Raw genomic sequence first — 16,014 nt, forward strand, 5'->3', positions numbered from 1 at the left:
ATTTTATTGGCTAAGTTTCAGAAAATGAATATACCATCGAGTGTGCTTCTGAATAAGTCAGTTAAAATAATTCATATTTGTTGTCGCATTTCTAAAATCAGCATAGTACATCTCATTTCTTACTTCAGATATTTGAAGCAAGACACACTAGGTGGTTGATGTTGAATATTTCAAAATTAAACCCTGAAATCATAATGTTTTTAGAAATCAAGGATTGTAGAATGTATTTGCCAAATACGAATAGTTTTTAGTGCCATGGTTTCTTGTTCTGACAACTTAAAAATTTTTTTTATTGAGAAATATCCACACACATATAGTCTAACCATATTATTCAATCAGTGGCTTACAATATCATCACATAGTTGTATATTCTTCACCTTGATCATTTTAACATTTGCATCACTCCAGAAAAAGGAATACAAAGAGAAAGAAAGAACTCATACATCCCATACCCCTTACCCCTCCCTCTCATTGACCCACAATATTTCAACTTACCCAGTTTTTACCCTTTATCTCCCGTATTAATTTTTTTCTTTTTATTATTATTTTATAACTTATTTGTCCATACCCTGGATAAAAGGAGCATCAGATATAAGGTTTAAATCACACAGTCACATTATAAAAGCTATATCATTATGTAGTCTTCTTCAAGAATCAAGGCTCCTGGAACACAGCTCAACAGTTTTAGGTACTTTGCTCTAACCACTCCAATGCACCATAAACTAAAAAAGAGTATGTATATAATGTGTGAGAATAACTTCCAGGATAACCTCTCAACTCTGTTTGAAATCTCTCAGCCACTGAAACTATATTTTGTCTCATTTCTTTCTTCCCCATTTTGGCAAGAAGGCTTTCTCATTCCCAGGATGCCAGATCCTGGCTCATCCCTGGGAATCATGTCCCACATTGCCAGGGAGATTTATGCCTCTGGGGGTCATGTCCCACGTAGGGAGTGGGAGAAAGGGGAAGGGTACTGAGTTGACCTGCTAAGTTGGCTTAGAGAAAGAGGCAACATCTGAGCAAGAATAAAGGTTCTCTGGGGGTGATTTTTAGGCCTAATTTTAAGAAAGCTTAGCTGCTTCTTTGTGGGAATAAGCTTCATAGGGGTGAGCCCCAGAAATGAGGGCTCAACCTATTGTATTGGTTGTCCCCACAGCTTGTGAGAATATCAGGAATTCCCCAGATGGGGAAGTTGAATATTTCCTCCTTTCTCCCAAGGGGACTTTGCAAATACTTTTTATTGTCTGCTCAGATTACTCTGGGACATTTCAGGACATCACAATATCTTGTACAAACCAACAAGATCTTACGCCCTGTTCAAGATTCCATGTAATTATGGTATTCAAGTACAATGACCATAATAAGTTAAATTAGATAATGTGCTACCCAAAATATAAATTTTGCACCAAATAAACATCTCTCCCTTTGGTCTGACAACTTTTTAGTGGAATGAGTACAGTATCTGAAGGATAAGTTATTTCTGGTGAGTACATTTCTGTAATCAGTTGCCCTGAAATAAGAGAATATACGGGTCAAAGAAATATTTTTAGTTGTAAATGGAGCTTTCTGATTGGTCTGACAATTGTTCACTTTTAGAATGTAAACTTCACTGGTTTAAAATTTTAATGCAATAATCAGGTGTTCAAGAGTGTTATTAAAATACCTTAAAAGAATATATATCTGAAGCACTGGTTGTCAAACTTTTTCTGTAAAAAAACAAATATTAAATATCTTATGCTTTACAAACCATGTGGTCTCTGTTACGAATAAAATATTCAACCCTACCATTGTACTGCAAAACCAGCTAAATGCAATACATAAACAGATATGACTGATTGTCCCAATAGAATTTATTTAGAAAAATAAGTGGTGGTTTGTAGTTTGCTAATACCTGATATAGGGCAGAACTGTTTAGTAGAACTTTTTCAGAATTATTATTTTATATTCTTTACTAAATCAGTATTCATGTTTTCTTTGTCAATCTAAAGGTTTTTATGAATTTCAACTAAAAATGTTACTGAAAATAAAAATAATTTAGAATCAAGTAAAGATCCAAATTTCCCTGGCATCTTTTGGTTTTCAGTTGAGTGATAAATCACTAGATGACTAAATCATAAGCATCAGATGTCATGTATGCATTTGGAGGGTCTCAAACTGTTCTGTTTTGCAGTGTATTTTTTTTTTTTATTTTAACATTTGTTCCCCCTATTATTTATTTTTATTTCATATGTTCTACTCGTCTGTTGACAAGGTATATAAAAGGAGCATCAGACACAAGGTTTTCACAATCACACAGTCACATTGTGAAACCTGTATCATTATTCAGTCATCATCAGGAAGCATGGCTGCTGGAACACAGCTCTACATTTTCAGGCAGTTCCCTTCAGTCTCCATTACATCTTGACTAACAAGGTGATATCTACTTAATGTGTAAGAATAACCTCCAGGATAACCTCTCGACTCTGTTTGGAATCTCTCAGCCACTGACACTTTGTCTCATTTCACTCTTCCCCCTTTTGGTGGAGCATTGCAGTAAATTTGTAAAACTTATCTTGTTAATGGATTAAAGCAAAGTAATTATGACATGCCATTACCACATTTGATAACATAAACCCCTAGAGCCCCTTCTTCAACACTTGGGGCAATTATTAGAGGAAATATTGATCTAAGTGATTTCCTTGGTTGAACAGAAAATAAATTCTGAAGAATTTTAAATTATGTTACTATTCTATGATTGATAAATTAATTACTCTGAGTTGCCATTCTACTGTATTTTTTCTCCTATCCTATATAATAATTGACTATAATATTCATGTAACACATCTGACAGCTCATTTGAAGACTTAATTTATACTGTTGTTTTATTGTAGCTAAATTAACTTTAATAGGTTTTCTAGAATTTTCAGCTTAAATATGACTGTAATGACTCTTTCAACCTTTTTTATTGTGAAATATACAGAAAAGTACATAAAACAGAGATGTCTGGTTTTAAAACATCAATGTAACTACCGTGAGTTTAAGAAAAGGAGTATTGCCAGCACCCTACAAACCTCTTATGAGCCCTTTCCCATCCTAAAACTCTTTCCTTTACTCTTAGGGGTAACTATAATCCTGATTTTTACATTGTCTATTTCCTTACTTATCTTTATGGTTTTAGCACCTAAGTGTGAAGTTGTAAATGATATAGTTAATTTTTTTCTATTTTTCAACATTACATCATAAATGGAATCAAACAGGATAAATTATTCAGTGTATGACTAATATTTCAACACTATTCATTTTAGTCATTCAACAATAAAAATGGCTAAAATAGACTAAAAGTAATGGAATATTAAGCAGTGTTCAAGCCTGGCTTCAGTAAAACTGTTCCCATGGGTAGCCTGCCCCAATATGTTTGGTGCCTCTTCCTATCCTTTAACCATGTTTTCTTCCATGCCGGACACTATTGCTGGTGCCTCATATATCATGGTAGGTGGTGAAAGGCATAGTACTTCGCTTTGAAAGCAGATTCCTCAGTGCCTCTATAAGATCTTATGTCACCCTGTAAATTTTATGGTTATAGGATTGCCTTTTTTGTATTTTATAGAGATGAGCTAATTTGATAAAGATTTTAATACATGAGAATGTTAACTTATACATATAGTAAATGGATAATTTTATATGTACATAACATATATACATATATACACATACGTGACTGTGTTTTTGACTATAAAGAACACTTTAATAATCTAAAGAATTTGAATTTATAGAAATAATACTTTGTTTTTCAGGTGAAACTTCCACCGATGATGGAAATCATAACTGCTGAACAGCTGATGGAATATTTAGGTTAGTGTTCAAAAATGGATGATTTACATCTGTTTTAAAATAAGACAAAATTTTGAAAGCTACTGTAAAACCAAATCTCACCTTTTGAAGTGTTATTATATAATCTTTTAAAATTAATCAAATCTCAATTAGAAATTTATATCAATATATTTCTTTATTAGATATTATAACCTTCTTTGTGACTAGCATATATTGCAATATATAAAAGGATACTTGGCAGTAATGAAAAACCAGCAAGATACATGTTAATTCTAACTGCAGAATGGAGATGATACAAAAATTCTGACATTGCATGTAGAAGGAGCTCAAAGATACTGGGTTGAGGGCATTCCCTTCTATTCCTATGTTGAGGAAGTTCCCTTCTGTTCCTATCCTTTGAAGTATTTTCAACAAGAAAGGATGTTGAATTTTGTCAGATGCCTTTTCTGTATCAATTGAGATGATCATGTAGTTTTTCTGCTTTGATTTGTTGATATGGTGTATTACATTAATTGATTTTCTTATGTTGAACCATCCTTGCATACCTGGGATGAATCCTTCTTGGTCATGGTGTATAATTCTTTTAATTTTTTTAAAAGAGAGAGAGAGGCCACATGTGAGCAACAAAAGAGGTTCTCTGGGGTGACCCTTAGGCCTAATTTTAAGTATACTTAGGCTATCCTTTGTGGGGATAAGTTTCTTATGAACAAACCCCAAGATTGAGGGCTCAGCCTATTGCTTTGGTTGTTTCCACTGCTTGTGAGAATATCAGCAATTCTTCACATGGGGAAGTTGAATTTTCCCCCTTTCTCGCCATTCCCCCAAGGGCACTTTGCAAATACTTCTTTATTCACTGTTCAGATCACTCTGGGATTTATCAGGCCATCATTCTGGACATACTTACAAAATCTCATGCCCTACTCAAGGTTCCATGTACTTATGGTGTTCAATTAAACTGTCAAATGGGAAATTTTTATAACAGTTTTATTCATACACTGTACAGTCCATCCAAAGTGTATAGTCAGTGGCTCTTGGTATAATCACATAGTTATACATTCACCACTACAACCGATATGAGAACATTCTCATTTCTCAAAAAAAACAAAAATCCCATACCCCTATACCCCAATCATTATTGACATTTAGCTTTGGTACAGTGCCATTGTTACAAGTGATGAAAAAAATATTATAGTGTTATTAACTGCAGTCCTTAGTTTGTATTAATTGTATTTTTTCCAAATGGGCAATCTTAATCCATGTTCTTACGTTACAGTTTTACATTCGTTAACTTTTTTTTTTTTTTTTTTGGCATGGGCAAGTTCCTTTGTTTTTTTAAGTCATTAACTTTTTTTTTCATTTATTCAAAAATTATTTATTGAGTACCTCCAATTGCCAGCCATTGTTCTAGAAGTTAGGAAACACTAGTGAGCAAACCAGACAAAAAATTGCTACACTCATAGGTTGGTTAATTTCCCGGTTTTCTGAGTATCTATTGCTATGAAACAATCAACCTCAAAACTTAAAGCAAAAGTTTTGTTTTGCTCACAGTTTTGTGGGTCAGGAAACCAGGAAGGGCCTTGCTGTCTGGTTCATCCCCATTCCACATGGTGTTACCTTGGGCAGCTGGGGCTTAGAGATCCACTTCCAGAATAGCTTCTTCACTCATGTGACTGGATCCTGTGCTGGTTTGAGGTTAGCTGATGCCAACAGATGGCTGGGGCTCCAGTGTTGACCAGTGCTTCTACATGTAGTATCGTCCAGAAGGCTATGGGTAGTTTGTCCATAACGCTTGGTCGTCCCAAAGCCTGGGTGCTGGGTTCATGGCGTGAGCATTCCAAGAGGAAGAGGCCTGAGAAGAAGCTTTAAGGCTTCTTGTTCTCTAGTCTTGAAGTCATAAAACACCACTTCTGAAGCAAATTACTAAGCCCAGTCCTACTGGATTCAAGGTGAGGGAAATTAGATGTGACCTTTAAATAGGATGTGGAGGAAAGAATTTGAAAACATCCTTAATTTACCACACTTGCCCAGGAATTCATATGCAATATTAAAAAGTTCTTCATGAACTTTTTCAAACATGGGGAGGGATTCTGCCTCATTGGATTCAAAACCAGGTGATGTGTTGGGAACTCTTTTTTTTTTTTTTTTGGCTTTTAAAAAGGGAAATTTAATAAGTTGCTAGTTTACAGTTCTAAGACTGAGAAAATGTCCCAATTACAACAAGTCTATAGAAATGTCCAATCAAAGGCATTCAGGGAAAGATACCTTGTTTCAAGAAGGCTGGTGAAGTTCAGGGTTTCTCTCTCATGTGAGAAGGCACATGGCGAACACAGTCAGGGCTTCTCTCTCAGGTGGAAGGGCACATGGTGGACATGGCATCATCTGCTAGCTTTCTCTCCTGGCTTCCAGTTTCTATGAAGCTCCCTGGGAGACGTTTTCCTTCTTCATCTCTAAAGTTCTCTGGCTCATGGACTCTCTGCTTCTCGTGGCTGCATTGTTCTGCTCTGCTCTCTCTCGGGAACTCTTAAGACTAATATATGTTAAAAACACTTTGGTTACAGCAAGCTAACATTTATTGGGCACCTCTGATATTTGGCTGTATAGCAGGGGACTGCAAACTATACTCAGCACGCCAACTCTGGCCTGCTCCATGTTTTGTGACGTTTTACTGGAACACAGCTACAATTTTTCGTTTCTCTTTTGTCTGTGTCTGCTTTTGCATAACAACAGCAGTAATAAGTACTTGCAACTTGCTCTTTACAGAAAAAATTCGAAAATGCCTGCTGTGTACTTTCATGAACTGAATACTGCTATATGGCATTTACTGGGCTAGAGGCTTTCGATCCATTATGTCATTTATTCTTTTTTTATTATTAATTTTTTAATGTTTTAAAAAATATACCAAACGCAAACATTCTTAACTTTTGATCATTCTGTTCTACATATATAATCAGTAATTGACATCATCACATAGTTGCATATTCATCATCATGATCATTTCTTAGAACATTTGCATCAATTCAGAAAAAGAAATAAAAAGTCAACAGAAAAAACTTCATACATACCGTACTCCTTACCCCTCCCTTTCACTGGTCACTAGCATTTCAACCTAAATTTATTTTAACATTTGTTCCCCTATTTATTTTTATTCCATATGTTTTACTCGTCTTTTGATAAGGTAGATAAAAGGAGCATCAGACACAAGTCACAGTCACATTGTGAAAGCTCCATCATTACACAATCATCTTCAAGAAACATGGCTACTGGAACACAGCTCTACAGTTTCAGGCAGTTCCCTCCAGCCTCTCCATTCCATCTTGACTAACAGGGTGATATCTATTTAATGTGTAAGAGTAACGTCCAGGATAACCTCTCGACTCTGTTTGGAATCTATCAGCCATTGACACTTTATTTTGTCTCATTTCTCTCTTCCCTCTTTTGGTCGAGAAGGTTTTCTCAATCCCTTGATGCTGAGTCTGAGCTCATTCTAGGATTTCTGTCCCACATTGCCAGGAAAGTCCACACCCCTGGGAGTCATGTCCCATGTAGACCGGGGGAGAGCAGTGAGTTTGCTTGTTGTGTTGGGTGGAGAGAGAGAGGCCACATCTGAGCAGCAAAAGTGATTCTCTTTGGGGTGACTCTTACACCTATTTTTTTTTTTAACTTTTTTTATTAATTAAAAAAATTAACAAAACATTTAGAAATCATTCCATTCCACATATATAATCAGTAATTCTTAATATCATCACATAGTTGCATATTCATCATTTCTTAGTACATTTGCATCGATTTAGAAAAAGAAATAAAATGATAATAGGAAAAAAAAACTATACGTACCATACCCCTTACCCCTCGCTTTCATTTACCACTATTTCAAACTGAATTTATTTTAACATTTGTTCCCCCTATTATTTATTTTTATTCCATATGTTCTACTCTTCTGTTGATATAGTAGCTAAAAGGAGCATCAGACATAAGGTTTTCACATTCACAGAGTCTCATTGTGAAAGCTATATCATTGTTCAGTCATCATCAAGAAACATGGCTACTGGAACACAGCACTACATTTTCAGGCAATTCCCTCCAGCCTCTCCACTACATCTTGAACAACAAGTTACACCTAATTTTAAGTAGGTTTGACCTATCCTTTGTGGGGTTAAGTTTCATATGAACAAACCCCAAGATTGGGGGCTCAGCCTATAGCTTTAGTTGTTTGCACTGCTTGTGAATATCAAGAATTCAACTTGAGGAAGTTGAATATCCCCCCTTTCTCACCTTTCCCCGAAGGGGACTTTGCAAATACTGTTTTATTCACTGTTCAAATCACTCTGGGATTTATCGGGGCATCACTCTGGGCAAACCAACAAAATTTCATGCCCTACTCAAGGTTCCATGTACTTATGGTGTTCAATTAAGCTGTCTACATAAGTTATATTAGGAAAAACACTAGTCAAAATATAAATTTTGTACCAAATTAACATTTTTTGCTTTAGTCTCACACATAAGTTACAATTTTTAAATATTAGTTACTATTTCAACACCCTACAGTAATGACATTGCTTTCTTCTTCCTCATGCAAAAAACATTTTTAAAATTTGTACCTTTAGTCACTATCATTATACACTCTAGGCATTCCTAGATTATAACATCTGTCTTTATCATCTATCTTTCTTTCTGATTTCATTTGTGCCCCCAGCCCTCCTCCCTCTATCATTCTCCCATTCAGCTTCATTCAGTGTTTTAACATAATTGTATTACATTTAGGTAGTATTGTTCTATCTATTTCTGAGTTTTTACAATCAGTCCTTTTGCACAATCTATTTCCCTTCAGCTCCAGTTACCCAATATCTCACGCTATTTCTATCTCCTGATGATCTCTAAATTTATTCACTAATGTCAGTTCATATAAGTGAGACCATACAGTATTTGTCCTTTTGTTTCTGGCTAATCTCACTCAGCATAATGTCCTTAAGTTTCATCCATGTTGTCAAATACTTTATAACTTTATTCTGTCTTACAGCTGCATAATATTCCATTGTATGTATATACCACAGTTTGTTTAGCCACTCTTCTGTTGATGGACATTTTGGCTGTTTCCATCTCTTCACAATTGTAAATAATGCTGCTATAAACATTGGTGGGGAGATATCCGTTTGTGTCCTTGCCCTCATGTCCTCTGAGTAGATACTGGTATTGCTGGGTCATATGGCAATTCTATATTTAGCTTCCTGAGGAACTGCCAAACTGCCTTCCACAGCGGTTGTACCATTTGACATTCCCACCAACAGTGGATAAGTGTGCCTTTTTCTCCACATCCTCTCCAGCACTTGTCGTTTTCTGTTTTATTGATGATGGCCATTCTGGTGGGTATGAGATGATATCTCATTGTGGTTTTGATTTGCATTTCTCTAATAGCCAGTAAAGTTGAGCATCTTTTCATGTGCCTTTTGGCCATTTGTATTTCCTCTTTTGAGAAGTGTCTGTTTAAGTCTTTTGCCCATTTTGTAATTGGGTTATCTGTCTTTTTTTTTTTTTTTATTTTTTTTATTAATCAAAAAAAGAAAAGAAATTAACACAACATTTAGAAATCATTCCATTCTACAAATGCACTCAGTAATTCTTAGTATCATCACATAGATGTATGTTCATCATTTCTTAGTACATTTGCATCGATTTAGGAAAAGAACTAGCAAAACAGCAGAAAAAGATATAGAATGTTAATATAGAGAAGAGAATTAAAATAATAATACTAATAATATATATATAAAAAGGAAAAAGAAAAAAAACAAAAACAAAAGATACAAACACACAAACAAACAAACAAAAAAACATATTTCAGGTGCAGCTTCATTCAGTGTTCCAACCTAGTTACATTACACTTAGGTATTATTGTGCTGTCCATTTTTGAGTTTTTGTATCTAGTCCTGTTGCACAGTCTGTATCCCTTCAGCTCCAATTACCCATTATCTTACCCTGTTTCTAACTCCTGCTGGTCTCTGTTACCAATGATATATTCCAAGCTGATTCTCGAATGTCGGTTCACATCAGTGGGACCTTACAGTATTTGTCCTTTAGTTTTGGGCTAGACTCACTCAGCATAATGTTCTCTAGGTCCATCCATGTTATTACATGCTTCATAAGTTTAGTCTGTCTTAAAGCTGCATAATATTCCATCGTAGATATACGCCACAGTTTGTTTAGCCACTCGTCTGTTGATGAACATTTTGGCTGTTTCCATCTCTTTGCAATTGTAGATAATGCTGCTATAAATACTGGTGTGCAAATGTCCGTCTGTGTCTTTGCCCTTAAGTCCTTTGAGTAGATACCTAGCAGTGGTATTGCTGGGTCGTAATCCATTCTGCCATTCTATGTCTTTTGATTGGGAAATTCAGTCCATTAACTTTTAGTGTTATTACTGTTTGGATAATATTTTCCTCTACCATTTTGGCTTTTGTATTATATATATCATATCTGATTTTCCTTCTTTCTACACTTTACTCCATACCTCTCTCTTCTGTCTTTTTGTATCTGACTCTAGTGCTCCCTTTAGTATTTCTTGCAGAACTGGTCTCTTGGTCACAAATTCTCTCAGTGACTTTTTGTCTATAAATGTTTTAATTTCTCCTTCATTTTTGAAGGACAATTTTGCTGGATATAGGAGTCTTGGTTGGCAGTTTTTCTCTTTTAGTAATTTAAATATATCATCCCACTGTCTTCTAGCTTCCATGGTTTCTGCTGAGAAATCTGCACATAGTCTTATTGGGTTTCCCTTGTATGTGACAGATTGTTTTTCTCTTGCTGCTTTCAAGATCCTCTCTTTCTCTTTGACCTCTGACATTCTAACTAGTAAGTGTCTTGGAGAATGCCTATTTGGGTCTGTTCTCTTTGGGGTGCGCTGCACTTCTTGGATCTGTAAATTTAGGTCTTTCATAAGAGTTGGGAAATTTTCAGTGATAATTTCTTCCATTAGTTTTTCTCCTCCTTTTCCCTTCTCTTCTCCTTCTGGGACACCCACAACACGTATATTTGTGCGCTTCATATTGTCATTCAGTTCCCTGATCCCCTGTTCAAGTTTTTCCATTCTTTTCCCTATAGTTTCTGTTTCTTTTTGGAATTCAGATGTTCCATCCTCCAGTTCACTAATTGTAGCTTCTGTCTCTTTAGATCTACCATTGTAGGTATCCATTGTTTTTTCCATTTTTTCTTCTTTGTCCTTCACTCCCATAAGTTCTGTGATTTGTTTTTTCAGATTTTCTATTTCTTCTTTTTGTTCAGCCCATGTCTTTTTCATGTCCTCCCTCAATTTATTGATTTGGTTTTTGAAGAGTTTTTCCATTTCTGTTCGTATATTCAGCATTAGTTGTCTCAGCTCCTGTATCTCATTTGAACTATTGGTTTGTTCCTTTGACTGGGCCATATCTTCAATTTTCCGAGTGTCATCCATTATTTTCTGCTGGTGTCTGGGCATTTGATTAGATTTCCCTGGGTGTGGGACCCAGCTGGTTGAAAGCTTTTTCTGTGAAATCTCTGGGCTCTGTTTTTCTTTTCCTGCCCAGTAGGTGGCGCTCGTGGCGCTCGTCTGTCTGCACGGCAGTCGGCCCAGGAAACCGCGCGTGGAGGCGGGGGTCGCTGGCCGCCGCGGCTTGGGAGAGTGCCGGTCCTAATTGCCCAGCTGGCCCGAAACGCCAAGCGTGACGGGAGGGCCCCGCTATCCAACGTTCCCAGTCAGACCGGGGAGCCACGTGCGTGGAGGGGACCCCAGTCGCCAGCCGCCCCAGCCGGGAAAACGCGCGCCCCTCGGGTATCTCACCGCAGCAGATTCTCCCTGCCCGTTCAGCTATTCCAGAATGGGGTACGCTGTCTTTTTGGTCTCTGTCGTGACTCCGGGAGCTGTTTCGTATTGTTTCTGTTTCTTTAGTTGCTTTTCTGGAGGAGGAACTAAGACCCGCGCGTCTTACTAAGCCGCCATCTTCTCCGGAAGTCGGTTATCTGTCTTTTTGTTGCTGAATTAAACAATCTCTTTATATATTCTGGATACTAGATCTTTATCTGACATATCATTTCCAAATATTGTCTTCCATTGTGTAGGCTGTCTTTTTACTTTCTTGACGAAGTTCTTTGATATGCAAAAGTGTTTAATTTTGAGGAGTTCCCATTGCTTTCTTTCTTTCTTCAGTGCTCATGCTTTGGGTGTAAGGTCTAGGAAACCACCTCCTAGTATAAGATTTATAAGATATTTCCCTACATTTTCTTCTAACAGTTTTATGGTCTTAGATCTAATGTTTAGGTCTTTGATCATTTTGGGTTACTTTTTGTATAGGGTGTGAGATATGGACCCTCTTTCATTCTTTTGCATATGGATATCCAGTTCTCCAGGCACCATTTATTGAAGAGACTATTCTGTCCTAGGTCAGTTGGCTTGACTGCCTTATCAAAGATCAATTGTCCATAGATGAGAGGGTCTATATCTGAACACTCTATTCTATTGCATTTTTCAGTATATCTGTCTTTATGCAGGTACCATGCTGTTTTGACACTGTAGCTTCATAATATGCCTTAAAAGTCAGGTAGCCTGAGATCTCCAACTTCATTTTTTTCCTTAGGATACTTTTAGCTATTCGGGGCACCCTGCCCTTCCTAATAAATTTGGTTATTGGTTTTTCTCTTTCTGAAAAGTAAATTTTGGGAATTTTAATTGGTATTGCATTGAATCTGTAAATCAATTTCAGTAGAATTGACATCTTAACTATATTTAGTCTTCTAATCCATGAACATGGTATGCCCTTCCATCCTTTTAGGTCTTCTGTGATGTCTTTTAACAATTTCTTATAGTTTTCTTTGTATAGGTCTTTTGTCTGTTACGTTTATTCCTAAATATTTTATTCTTTTGTTTGCAATTGTAAATGGAATTTTTTTCCTGATTTCCCCCTCAGACTGTTCATTACTAGTGTGTAGAAACACTACAGATTTTTGAGTGTTGATCTTTGAGTGCCACTTTGCTGTACTCGTTTATTAGCTCTAGTAGTTTTGCTGTGGATTTTGGGGGGTTTGACATATAGTATCATATCATCTGCAAACAATGAGAGTTTTACTTCTTCCTTTCCTATTTTGATGCCTTGTATTTCTTTTTCTTGTCTAATTGCTCTGGCTAGAACTTCCAACACAACGTTGATTAACCGTGGTGATAGTGGACATCCTTGTCTTGTTCCTGATCTTAGGGGGAAAGTTTTCAGTTTTTCCCCATTGAGGATGATGTTAGCTGTTTTTCATATATTCCCTTTATCATTTGAGGAAGTTCCCTTCTATTCCTATCCTTTGAAGTGTTTGCAATCAGAAAGGATGTTGAATTTCATCAAATGCCTTTTCTGCATCAATTGAGATGATCATGTGGTTTTTCTGCTTTGGCTTGTTGATATGGTGTATTACATTAATTGATTTTCTTATGTTGCACCATCCTTGCATACTTGGGATGAATCCTACTTGGTCATGGTGTATAATTCTTTTAATGTGTTGCTGGATTCGATTTGCTAGAATTTTGTTGAGGATTTTTGCATCTGTACTCATTAGAGAGATTGGTCTGTAGTTTTCTTTTTTTGTAATATCTTTGGTATGAGGGTGATGTTGACTTCGTAGAATGAATTTGGTAGCTTTCCTCCTCTCCAGTTTTTTTGAAGAGTTTGAGCAGGATTGGTACTAATTCTTTCTTGAATGTTTGGTAGAATTCACATGTAAAGCATCTGGTCCTGGACTTTTCTTTTTGGGGAGCTTCTTAATGACTGATTCAATTTCTTTACTTGTGATTGCTTTGTTGAGGTCGTTTGTGTCTTCTGGAGTCATTGTTGGTTGTTCATGCCTTTCTAGAAAGTTGTCCATTTCATCTGTATGGTTGTATTTACTGCCATAAAGTTCTTCATAGTTTCCTGTCATTACTTCCTTTATTTCTGTAGGGTCAGTGGTTATGTCTCCTCTTCCATTTCTTAATCTTATTTATTTGTATCCTCTCCTTCTTTTTGTCAATCTGGCTAAGGTTCCATCAATCTTATTGATATTTTCATAGAACCAACATCTGGTGTCGTTGATTTTTTCAATTGTTTTCATGTTCTCAATTTCATTTATTTCTGCTCTAATCTTCATTATTTCTTTCCTTTTGCTTGCTTTGGGGTTAGTTTGCTGTTCTTTCTCTAGTTCTTCCAAGTGGACAGTTAATTCCTCGATTTTTGCCCTTTCTTCTTTTTTGATATAGGCATTTAGGGCAATAAATTTCCATCTTAGCACAGCCTTTGCTGCATCCCATAAGTTTTGATATGTTGTGTTTTCATTTTCATTTGCCTCGAGATATTTACTGATTTCTCTTGTAATTTCTTCCTTGGCCCACTGGTTGTTTAAGAGTGTGTTGTTGAGCCTCCATATATTTTTGAATTTTCTGGCACTGTGCCTATTCTTTTTTTCTTTATCTTTTTTTATTAATTAAAAAAATTAACAAACAAAACATTAAGATATCATTCCACTCTGCAAATAAATCAATAATTCTTAATATCATCACATAGTTGCATATTCATTATTTCTTAGAACATTTGCATCGATTTAGAAAAAGAAATAAAGACAACAGAAAAAGAAATAAAACGATAATAGAGAAAAAAAAAGATTATACATACCATACTCCTTACCCCTCGCTTTCATTTACCACTAGCATTTCAAACTAAATTTATTTTAACATTTGTTCCCCCCTATTATTTATTTTTATTCGATATGTTCTACTCTTCAGTTGATATGGTAGCTAAAAGGAGCATTAGACACAAGGTTTTCACATTCACAGAGTCTTGTTGTGAAAACTATATCATTGTTCAATCATCATCAAGAAACATGGCTACTGGAACACAGCTCTACATTTTCAGGCAGTTCCCTCCAGCCTCTCCACTACATCTTGAACAACAAGGTGATATCTACTTAATGCATAAGAATAACCTCCAGGATAACCTCTCAACTCTGTTTGGAATCTCTCAGCCATTGATACTTTGTCTCATTTCACTCTTCGCCCTTTGGTCGAGAAGGTTCTCTCAATCCCTTGATGTTAATTCTCAGCTCATTCTAGGGTTTTTCTCAGTCCCTTGATGCTGAGTCTCAGCTCATTCCAAGATTTCTGTCCCATGCTGCCAGGAAGGTCCACACTCCTGGGAGTCATGTCCCATGCAGAGAGGGGGAGGGTGGTGAGACTGCTCGTCATGTTGGCTGGAGACAGAGGCCACATCTGAGCAACAAAAGAGACTCTCTTGGGGGTGACTCTTCGGCCTAAATTTTAAGTAGACTTGACCTATCCTTTGTAGGGTTAAGTTTCATATGAACAAACCCCAAGACTGGGGGCTCAGCCTATAGCTTTGGTTGTCCACACTGCTTGTGAGAATATCAAGAATTCAACTTAGGGAAGTTGAATTTCTCCCCGCTCTCACCATTCCCCAAAGGGGACTTGCAAATACTTTTCCAGTCACTGATCAAATCGCTCTGGGACTGTGCCTATTCTTGATTTCCAACTTCATTCCTTTATGATCTGAGAAAGTGTTTTGTTTGATTTCAATCTTTTAAAATTTATTGGAACTGGTTTTGTGACCCAGCATATAGTCTATCCTTGAGAATGATCCATGAGCACTTGAGAAAAGGTGTATCATGCTGTTGTGGATGCCATGTTCTATAAATGTCTGTTAAGTCTAGTTCATTTATTGTATTATTGAAATTACCTGTTTCTTTATTGATCCTCTACGTAGATGTTCTGTCCATTGATGAGAATGTGGAATTGGAATCTCCAACTATTATGGTAGATGTGTCTATATTTCTTTTCAGTGTTGGCTCATGTATTTTGGAGCATTCCTGCTCGGTGCATAAATATTTATGATTGTTATGTCTTCTTGTTGAATTGTTCCTTTTATTAATACATAGTGTCCGTTTTTGTCTCTTTTAACTGTTTTACATTTGAAATCTAATTTGTTGGATATTAGTATAGCTACTCCTGCTCTTTTCTGATTGTTATTTGCATGGGATATCTTGTTCCCAACTTTTACTTTCAACCGATGTTTATCCTTGGGTCTAAGATGTGTTTCCTGTAGACAGTGTATAGGTGGGTCCTGTTTTTAAATCCATTGTGCCAGTCTATGTCTTTTGATTGAGGAGTTTAATCCATTAACATTTAGCGTTATTCCTGTACCGGTATTACTT

General features: G+C 36.3%; 1 protein-coding gene across 1 annotated transcript in view; it reads left to right on the forward strand.

Annotated features, from left to right (window-relative positions):
* MINDY2 (MINDY lysine 48 deubiquitinase 2) overlaps nucleotides 1–16,014 on the forward strand; it is a 127,133-nt gene that overhangs the window by 12,027 nt on the left and 99,092 nt on the right. Inside the window, exon 2 of the mRNA XM_077128035.1 lies at nucleotides 3,774–3,831. Coding sequence (XP_076984150.1) covers nucleotides 3,774–3,831 — 58 coding nt within the window. The remainder of the gene's footprint in view (nucleotides 1–3,773; nucleotides 3,832–16,014) is intronic.

This window comes from Tamandua tetradactyla, chromosome 14 (genome assembly GCF_023851605.1).
Source record: "Tamandua tetradactyla isolate mTamTet1 chromosome 14, mTamTet1.pri, whole genome shotgun sequence".
Lineage (NCBI taxonomy): Eukaryota > Metazoa > Chordata > Mammalia > Pilosa > Myrmecophagidae > Tamandua > Tamandua tetradactyla.